General features: G+C 34.4%; 1 protein-coding gene across 2 annotated transcripts in view; it reads left to right on the forward strand.

The window, feature by feature from the left end:
• Window positions 1-3,263, forward strand: part of LOC121471826 (sodium channel protein type 2 subunit alpha) — a 209,607-nt gene extending 206,344 nt beyond the window's left edge. For both annotated transcript variants that reach the window (XM_041722667.1, XM_041722668.1), the window contains exon 27: window positions 1,269-3,263. In XM_041722667.1, coding sequence (XP_041578601.1) covers window positions 1,269-2,464 — 1,196 coding nt within the window. In that variant the 3' untranslated portion in view covers window positions 2,465-3,263. The remainder of the gene's footprint in view (window positions 1-1,268) is intronic.
• The last annotated feature ends 8,056 nt before the right edge of the window (window positions 3,264-11,319 follow it).

Here is an 11,319-nt window from a genome sequence, read left to right on the forward strand (position 1 = left end):
GTTTGGCATAATACTCTTGCACTCACACTCCTGTGGTGTAGACAAGTACTACTTTGAATCAATAATTCACACACACATACACATAAAAATTATTAGAAGTAATCAAATAGTCCATAAGTAAGCTACTGATAGTTGGAATAGTTTGTATGTGTGTTTACATATATTCACACACATGTAAGCTTCATCTTACCTTTGGATTCAGATGGTTTGTAATGTTCTTTTTCCAAGAGTAGACATTTTGTTCAAAGAACTAAAATAGACCCGTTATCATTAATACATATTAAGTGGTTAGATGTAGGTGCTGGCAATAAATATAAGAGATTTAAGACAAAGGTCTACCTATTTGAGAAAAGAGAACATACACAGAGGGAAAAATAGTATTCCACTATTTATACTGCGTTCTCTGCTGGACTAGAACACTAAGACCATAAGCCTTTCTGTCTGAGCCTCACAACAGTGCTAAGAGGTGGCCATAAACTGATTAAGAGGTGAGACTCGGGAGTCACACAGACATTTCCTATTTTCACTACTTACCGGTTCTGTGACCTATGCCAAGTTACCTCTACCATCCCTAGCATTCCAGGGAATATTTCTGTAAAGTATTACTGCAAGAATTAAATGAGATTATGTACGTAGATGCAGTTAGCAGCATGCCTACAACAAAGAAAAGGCTTAGTAAGTGCTAAGTTTAACAAAAACAACGACAAATGTAGTTACTATCACCATTTAGGGATGTGAAAAAAAGAGAGAGGATTCAGTCCCAAGTATGTCTGTCTCCAAAGCCTGGATTCTCTCCTGTCCATCAGTCTTGCCACCTTCCAAATAAAATGGATCACAACCATCTCAGGATAAGAATTCTTATATTCTAATCCAAAATCACAAACCTTGTCCATTTGTTCTTATGCCAATACTAGATCTAGTATTTTGGAACTACAAATCCACTCCTTTGCTTGGCTGCCATATACTTTGTGACATCTTTAGGCCTTCAGTGGTTGAGTCTTTCTTTCAATGGATGGTTGTCTTGAACTAGGAGAAATGACCATTAAAATCTTCAGTTAGTGTAGCAAGGTTAATGTTATAACACCAAACATACCAGTTTCATTTTACTAAACGAATACTGCAGACTGTGTGTGTGTGTGTGTGTGTGTGTGTACTTAATTCTTATGTACATATTTTGTAAAACTAATTACCATCTAATCCATGTAAATTTTCATTCACTGCTATTACATATAACACTATTCTTGTTTTTGTTTCTTGCTTTTCCATAGGCATGTTTCTGGCTGAGCTGATAGAAAAATACTTTGTGTCCCCCACCCTGTTCCGAGTGATCCGGCTCGCCAGGATTGGTCGAATCTTGCGTCTGATCAAAGGGGCGAAGGGGATCCGCACACTGCTCTTTGCTCTGATGATGTCCCTCCCTGCCTTGTTTAACATCGGCCTCCTGCTCTTCCTGGTCATGTTCATCTATGCCATCTTTGGAATGTCCAACTTTGCCTATGTCAAGAGGGAAGTTGGAATTGATGACATGTTCAACTTTGAGACCTTTGGCAACAGCATGATCTGCTTGTTCCAAATTACCACCTCGGCTGGCTGGGACGGATTGCTAGCACCTATTCTTAATAGTGGACCTCCAGACTGTGATCCTGAAAAAGATCACCCTGGAAGCTCAGTTAAGGGAGACTGTGGGAACCCATCTGTGGGGATTTTCTTTTTTGTCAGTTACATCATCATCTCATTTCTGGTTGTGGTGAACATGTACATCGCTGTCATCCTGGAGAACTTCAGTGTTGCTACTGAGGAGAGTGCAGAGCCCCTGAGCGAGGATGACTTTGAGATGTTCTATGAAGTCTGGGAGAAGTTTGATCCTGATGCCACCCAGTTTATAGAGTTCTCCAAGCTCTCTGATTTTGCAGCTGCCCTGGATCCTCCTCTTCTCATAGCGAAACCAAACAAAGTCCAGCTCATTGCCATGGACCTGCCCATGGTCAGTGGGGACCGGATCCACTGCCTCGACATTTTATTTGCCTTTACAAAGCGTGTTTTGGGTGAGAGTGGAGAGATGGATGCCCTTAGAATACAGATGGAGGAGCGATTCATGGCATCGAACCCCTCCAAAGTCTCCTATGAACCCATCACAACCACTCTGAAACGCAAACAAGAGGAGGTGTCTGCTATCGTTATCCAGAGGGCTTATAGACGGTACCTCTTGAAGCAGAAAGTTAAAAAGGTTTCATGTATCTATAAGAAAGACAAAGGCAAAGAAGGGGATGGAACACCTATCAAAGAAGATATCCTCATTGACAAACTGAATGAGAATTCGACGCCAGAGAAAACCGATGTGACACCTTCCACCACTTCTCCACCTTCATATGATAGTGTGACCAAACCAGAAAAAGAAAAATTTGAAAAAGACAAATCAGAAAAGGAAGACAAAGGGAAAGATATCAGGGAAAGTAAAAAGTAAAAAGGAACAAAGAATATTCCATTTTGTGATCAATTGTTTACAGCCTGTGATGGTGATGGATTGGTGTCAACAGGACTCCCACAGGAGGTCTATGCCAAACTGCTTTCACAAATGTATACTTAAGGTCAGTGCCTATAACAAGACAGAGACCTCTGGTCAGCCAACTGGGACCCAATAAACCAGAAAAACAGCATCGACAGGAGGTTTCTGTGTTCACAACCAGCTGACACTGCTGAAGAGCAGAGATGTAATGGCTACTCAGACTATAGGAACCACTTTAAAGGGGGGAGGGAAGTTAAATTTTTATGTAAATTCAACACGTGACACTTGATGATAGTAATTGTCACCACTGTTTATGATTTAACTGCCACACCTGCCACATTTTTACAAAACGTATGCTGTGAATTTATCACCTTTTTTTTTTTAATTCACAGGTTGTTTACTATTATATGTGACTATTTTTGTAAATGGGTTTATGTTTGGGGAGAGGGATTAAAGGTAGGGAATTCTACATTTCTCTATTGTATAACTGGATATATTTTAAATGAAGGCATGCTGCACTTCTCATTCACACGTGAAAAAAAATCACATCACAAAAGGAAAGAGTTTACTTCTTGTTTCAGGATGTTTTTAGATTTTTGAGGTGCTTAAATAGCTATTCATGTTTTTAAGGTATCTCATCCAGAAAAATTTTAATGTGCCTGTAAATGTTCCATGGAATTCACAAGCGTTGAAGACTTGTTTTATTTTTACATGATCCATTATATGTACATGTATATATGTATATATGTATATGTGCGTGTATATACATATATATGTATACACACAGAGAGAGACACACACACACCATCACATAGTCACTCGAGTCCTGGCAGCATGACTATACCATTTTTGATAAGTGTCCTTTGGCATAAACTAAAAATATCCTATCGATCCTTTTAAGAACCTGAATTGACCAAAAAGCACCCCCCACCACTTTATAAAGTTGATTCTGCTTTTTTCCTGCAGTATTGTTTAGCCATCTTCTGCTCTTGGTAAGGTTGACATAGTATATGTCAATTTAAACAATAAAAGTCTGCTTTGTAAATAGTAATTTTATCCAGTGGTGCATGTTTGAGCAAACAAAAATGATGACTTAAGCACAGTATTTATTGCATCAAATATGTACCACAGTAAGTATAGTTTGCAAGCTTTCAACAGGTAATATGATGTAATTGGTTCCATTATAGTTTGAAGCTGTCACTGCTGCATGTTTATCTTGCCTATGCTGCTGTATCTTATTCCTTCCACTGTTCAGAAGTCGAATATGGGAAGCCATACGTCAGTGGTAAAGTGAAGCAAATTGTTCGACCAAGACCTCATTCTTCGTGTCATTAAGCAATAGGTTGCAGCAAACAATGAAGAGCTTCTTGCTTTTTATTCTTCCAATCTTAACTGAACACTCTGTGGTAAAAAGCCCGACTGTACGAACATGTTGCAAGCTGCTTAAATCTGTTGAAACTATATGGTTAGAGTTTTCTAAGAAAATATAAATACTGTAAAAAGTTCATTTTATTTTATTTTTCAGCCTTTTGTACATAAAATGAGAAATTAAAAAGTATCTTCAGGTTGATGTCACAGTCACTATTGTTAGTTTCTGTTCCTAGCACTTTTAAATTACAGCACTTCACAAAATAAGAAACAAAGACTAAGATGCAGTGTAGGTTTCTGCTTTTTTATTAGTACTGTAACCTTTGCACACATCTCAATGTGAAAACAAATCTCAGACTGAGTCCAGCGTTTATTTGCTTTCAAATAGTAATGCCTTATCATCGAGAGAGGCTTAAGGAAAGATCAGTTGATATTCTTGGCATTGCTTGGATCAGATGTTTCCACCTAGTCTTTTGATTCAGTAAATCGTCAGTCTTTTCCAGTGTTTGTTTACCCAGATAGATCTTACTCTTACTGACCCGTACGGCATTAGAACTGTATCAGTTATGATAGGGGACCCAAGTTGTTGTGTTTGTTTTTTTTTTTTCTCTCACAAAGCCAGGTAGTGAAATTATATTACCAGTTACAGCAAAACATTTTGTTTTTCTTTCACAAGCAACATTAAATGTAGATTCTTTATACTAAAGCTATTGACTTGTAGTGTGTTGGTGAAATGCATGCAGGAAAATGCTATTACCATAAAGAACGGTAAGCCACATTACAATCAAGCCAAAAGAATAAAGGTTTTGCTTTTGTTTTGTATTTAATTGTTCTGTCTTTGTTTCTATCTTTGAATTGCCACTTAAAGGTAAATTTCTATCATGTAAAAATGATCTATCAGAACAAATATAAATGTAAAGAATACACATTAAATATAATAATTCATCTTTAAATTTTTTCATGGAATGGAAATCAATCAAGAAGAGTGTATTGGATATCTAGTTTTAATATTGGCCAAAAATCTAGATATGGTATTGGGTAGAGTACTGGAAAGTTACAAAAATTAATAAAAAAATTGACTAACATTTTAAGTTGTGCATCCTTTCTCCTTCTCGTCTACCTACTGTTTTGTTCTTCTTTTCACTTCAGTTTCTTCCCTATGTATCTTTGATCTACTTTTCTATATACTTTTCCATTCCTTCCTTGGGCTCTTGTTTTTCATTCAAGATAATTTTCTTGTTTCTTTTCTGTTCACCTAATCTCTTGTTAATTACGTTCTGTAGACAATGGCTCTGTGCACTTAAACCCCTAATAATTTACTATCACTACAAAAAAAATCCATTGAGTATCACTATCTTCATTCCTACAATTTCCTTGGCAAAAATTCTAAGTGAGCTTATATTTCAACTCTTTGTACCATATTAACAAAATTCGCAAATGAGAAAGATCTGGTTTTTCTACTTAATTATGAGTAGTTTGTGAAATGTTTCTCAATTCTGATTGCATTTTAGAATTACCTGAGAAGCTTTTTTAAAAATGCCAGTGCATGGACCAAGACCAGGCCAATTGAACTCATATCTCTGGGGATGAGACTTAAGCATATAATTTCCTTTTAAAGGCTTACTGTTGATGCTGATTCATACTAAGGGTTGAAAGTCATTGCATTAGGGTCTCTTCACCCAATGGGAAAAAATAGTCTACAGAGAAGAGAGAATACCCCTTTCCCGTTTCAGAGTTTCATTATATAATGCATTGCATATAAAGTAAGGCTTCCAATATGATGGCTTTTGAGGTGTTTATCTTGTAGCGAACGGAAATGAGATTGATTTGTTTATATAACGGGTTTTAAGACTGCAGTTGGTGAAAGAGAATTCTATCAGTGTTGTTTTTGAGAGCTTTTTCAAGTTATAAACCCACACAACATGGCACCCTGATTACTCCTAGTACGTACTGGGTGAGATGAAGATGTAGGTGATTTAGGACACACTATGGATTCATAAAATAACTCAGTTGAATCCTATATGTCCTGTTGGGTCAAAACCATTAACCTGGACCAATGGGAGATGTTCCACATAAAACACACATTCAAGTTGTCATTATCAAGTCACAAATCTAAACCGGAGAGGCTTCCATTCTCTACTTCTCTGTTCTGGGGCACCTCTCATAATCACATGTTCTCCCGAGTTCTGTATAATACAGATCAATTTACAAAGAGCAGTGGGGAGAGATTATGAGGGGGGATGAAAAGGCAAAGGGGGAAGGAAAGAGAGGGAAGAACAACTGGAGGAAGTAGAGGAAGGGAGGGGAGTATAAAAATGGAATGTTTTATAAACCATCCTCTGAAAAAAGGTCTTGCTGTTAATATCTACAACAAGAGTGAAGGGCTGGGGAAGGAAAAGGCATAATAAAAGAAATTTTGCTTAGTTGTCAAAATGTTAGATATGTTTCTCCTCTCTTTTCTTTTTAAGAAAAAATACCTATGAGAAAGGTGAAGAGGACATCATGCAAGTAAATGTTACAATGATTGCATCGATAATGGTTTTATTTTTCGTGTCATCTGAACTAAATAAATATTAAAGGGTCTACTACACATTAACTTTGTGATAGGCTCTGAGACATCAAAGATGAAATTAGCTGTCCAAAAGAAGGTTATAGCCAGAGGTGAAGAACCTTGTATGTCATGCTAAACAGCCTGAGATTTATTCTGTTGGCAATGAGGAATGATTGATTGCTCCTAAGCAGTAGAATGGCAGTGAAATTAGATACATCTGTCCCTACCTAATTTAATAGTAAGAGGACTACACCGATATATATATATATATATATATATATATATATATATATATATATTTTTTTTTTTTTTTTTGCTGGTATTTCACAGATACCTTGTTTCCCCATCTCTTTATTTTTAAAGATGTCTGTGTTCTTATCTTTTGGTATATATTTTAAAAAGAATATACATAGACAAAAAGACCAATCTAAATGTTCTGTTAATAGCCTAGGCTAATCTACTGGTATTTATTTTATACAGAGATATATTTGATTTTATTTTTACTATCTATTCTGTGCTTTTTATTTGTCAAGTTTTTCTCTTTTCTTCCTTCCCTTTTTTGTCCTCTTTCAAATTAATTTTGTCATGTTTTTTCCACTCTTCCACATCTGTACTGGTTCAGAAGCTACACATCTTCCTCCCTTATTCCCTTCCTTTTCTCTTTTTTTCAATAAGTGATTGCTTTTAAATTTTAACATACATACTTAATTAGTGAAATAAAATCAGCAGTTGTACTCTTATCTGAAACAATGAAGTTCCTAGATTTGACACATATTACTGCCCACTTTTATGTGATTTTTGTCTAATATTACTTAATTCATTGGATGTCAGACAGAGTAGAATTTAAAAATGGTATTCTTGTGCATGTGTATAGTCAGTGCTTAGACCCACTCACGTGTTAATTAATCTAAAATATGTTTCTTCTGTCTACTTCTTCATTTTGTGTTCTATTTCCTTTTCTTTTTAAAAAAGATTTATTTATTTAAGAGGGGGTGGGGCACAGGAAGAGAGAGAGAGTTGAAAGCAGACTCCAGCCTGAGTGCAGAGGCCAATGTGGGGCTTAGTCTCATGACCCTGAGATCAGAACTGAGCCGAAACCAAGAGTAGGTCGCTTAACGGACTGCAGCACCCAAGAGCTCCCTATTTCCTTCTTGAAATATATGAGGAATTCTATTAGGAAAGTCTGTGGGTAGCAAACTGACTCTACTCCTCTCTTTCTGAAGATGGCTTTATTTCAACCATAGTTTTTAAAAAGATTTATTTATTTTAGAGAGTGAAAAAGAGAGACAGTGTGGGGGGAGGGGCAGAGGGAGAGAATCCCAAGCAGATTCCCCACTGAGTGTAGAGCCTGATGATCATGACCCTGAGACCATGATCTGAGCCAAAATCTGAGTCTGACGTTAATTTACTGAACCATCCAGCTGTCTGCAGCTGTATTTTTAATGGAATACTTTAGATTATAATTATTCTGGTGTTTTTCAATTTTTTTGACACTAGTTATGAAATTGCTTTTATTAATCAGCCTCAGAATGTATGCTAATGTAATTGGAGGATTGACATATTTATTAATATCTGTAATTAAGAAAATTTCAAGAAAGCTCTCAGCTTTCAGCAAACAAGTATTTCCTCATCCTATATTCTTCTATTTTCTCCATCTAGAATTCCTGAGGGTTATGTGTTGAAATTTCTGAATCTTTCTCTCATGTGTTTTACTGTTTCTTTCTATTTTTAATGTTTTTTTTTCCTCCTGGGTAATTTGTCAGCTTTTGGTATCAGGATAATGCTGGCTTCATAAAACAAGTTAGAAATTGCCTATTCCTGAAAGAATTTCTGTAATAGTGGAATTATTTTCTCCCCAATATATTTATAGAGTTCATGATTAAAACTGTAAGGAACTTGATTCTTCTTTGTGGGGAAGTTTTTAATTAAAGAGATTTGTTCCTTTAATAGATATAGGGCTATTATGATTTTTCCTTTTTTTTTTTTTTTTTTTTGTTTTGGTAAGTTGCATTTGTCTAGAGAATTTGTTCACCCAGATTACTGAATTTACACCATAAATGGTTCATGTCATTCCATTATTATGCTTTCAATATCTGTGGCATCTCTATTCATATCTGGTTTTCCCTTCTGATATTGGAAATTTGTAATTTATCTTTTTATTGATTAGTTTATCTAAGGGTTCTTCAATTTTGTTAATGTATTCAAAACACCAACTTTTGGTTTATTGATTTTGTCTACAGTTTTTCAGTTTTCTATTCATTGATTTCTTCTCTTTCCAATCCTACTATGATTAAGAATGATGTTTGGTGTAGGTTTTTAAAATAGATACTCATTATCATCTCAAAGAGAATTATGGCAATCCCGAATCTAAGTTTTTTCAAAATCATTCATGCACACTGAAATTATTGAATTTTTATTGTGCCTTATTTAGATAATCATATTATTATGATTCTTTATTTTGGTGTTATGGTAAATAGTATTGATTACTTTTAGAATGTCAACCCTAATTATTCTCCTGGAATTGAATCCAATTAGATCATTTTCACTAGCAATTTCATTACATTGCAATATTTAGTTCTCCAATATTTTGTTTCATGTTCTCACATCTACATCTGTGAAACAGCTTGGCTCACAATATTCCTTTCTTTTAATGTGCCTGCTAGGTTTGGATCATAAGGTTATGGTATGCTCTTAAAACAAGTTGGGAAAGGGTCTCTGTTTTCTTTTATTTTGTTCTGTTAGAGATTAAATAAGACTGCTGTCCTTAATTATTTAGATGACTTATGAAGACTTCTGAGTCTGATTTGCTTTTTGTTTCAATTTTTTATCATTTATCCGTAATAAGTAGAGGACTGTTAGCCTTGCTGTTTCTTCTCATTTCACTTGCCATAAATCTATTTTTTCTAATGATTTAACATTTCAAATAAGATTTCAAGTTTATTCACATAAAATTTATATCATTATTTATATTATATATTTACATAAAGTTACTTATGACTTTATATTATTTTATTCACATAAAGTTACTTATAACTTTATAATATATTTATATTACATTATTTTAAAATAGATATTATATATTATTCACATGAAGTTACTTATAACTTTATATTATTTTTTAAAGTTATTGCTTTATATTATTTTTAAAAGGTCTATAGTTAAGACCATTTTCCCCTGATAGTAATTATATTAATATTATATTATATTAATTATTATATATTAAGAACCAACTTTTGGCTTTTTTAATCTTCTCTATAGTATGTCCTTCCCTATTTCATTATTAATTTTGGTTGCTTCTATATTTATCATTTCTTTCCTTCTATTTCGTTGGTTCTAATTAACAATTATTTTGTACATTATTATAAAAATGTTTCAGCCTTTATCCTTTCTTTAGTAAATGCACTTAGACTAGGCTATAAATTTCTCTCTAAGCATGGCTTTAATAACATTCCATAAATTTTGTTATTTTTTATTTTGTTACCATTCAGTTAAAAAAAATGTTTTCAGGTTTCTATTTATTTCTTCTTATTTTATTAGAAATTTAGGAAAGTACTGCTTAATTCCCAAACATTTGAGGGTTTTTTTTTTTTTTAAGATTTTATTTATGTATTCATAGAGAGAGACACATTGAGAGAGAGAGGCAGAGACACAGGCAGAGGGAGAAGCAGGCTTCATGCAGGAGCCCGATGCGGACTCGATCCCGGGGCCCCAGGATCACGCTCTGCGCTGCAGGCGGCGCTAAACCGCTGCGCCACCGGGGCTGCCCTTGAGGGGTTTTTAAAAAGAATTTTCTAGATATTTTTGTTTTACTTCTAATTTATTTTCCCTCTGTTCAGTTAATATACTCTGCATAATTTTAACCCTTTAATTTTAGGGGAGGGAACTATTTTGTAGCTCAGCAGCTCCACAAGCCTAAGTTTCATACGTAGTTGAAAATAAAATGTATTATTAAGTTATTATAATGTTTTATATATGTTTAATAGATCAAATTTATTTATCATGTCATTCAAAATACATCTTTATTGATTTATTTTGTCTGTTTTTTCTGCGTATATACATCACACATTTTTAATTGATAAATCTTATAGTATGTTATTGAAGCCAATCTTTAGGGGATAAGAGGAATAATCACCCCATGCTAAGCTCTCAAAAGGCTTCCTATAAAAGATTGCATTATTAGAAGGAACTGAGTGAGTTTATAACTATTGCCATTATTTTCCAATACTAAAAACCATTCTCTTATAATACCAGCCAATATTTTTGGAAGCCATATTCTGATGTGTCTTGATTGGCTTTTTTTGGTAGTTTCTCAAAAAGTTAAACACAGAACTAACATATGACCCAGCAATTCCACTCTTAAGGTATACACCGGAGAGAAATGAAAAAATAAGCATACACAGAAATTTGTACATAAATTCTTAGAATTACTCATTACAGCAAAAGGGTGGAAACAACTCAAATGCCCATCATTGGATGAACAGATAAACAAGCTGTAGAGTATACATACAATGAAATATTATTCAGCAATAAAAAGGAATGAAGTACTGATACATACTACAACGTGGATTGACCTCAATAACATCATGCTAAATGTAAGAGGCCAGAATAAAAGGTATTGCATGATTTCTTCATCTGACATATCCAGAATAAGCAAATCCAGAGACACAAAGCAGGTTAGAGATTACTAGGGGATGCTGAAAGCAGAATAGGGAGTGATTGATTACTTACTAGTTATGAGATGTTTTCTGAGACGATGTAAAGGTCTTGAAACTAGAGATAGCTGGTGGTTGCACAACATTGTGCGGACACTAAATGCCATTGAATTGCACACTTTAATATAATTATGTGAATTTCACTTCAATGAAAATTTATATGAAAAAAATTAGTTAATATT

Source organism: Vulpes lagopus, chromosome 11 (genome assembly GCF_018345385.1).
Source record: "Vulpes lagopus strain Blue_001 chromosome 11, ASM1834538v1, whole genome shotgun sequence".
Lineage (NCBI taxonomy): Eukaryota > Metazoa > Chordata > Mammalia > Carnivora > Canidae > Vulpes > Vulpes lagopus.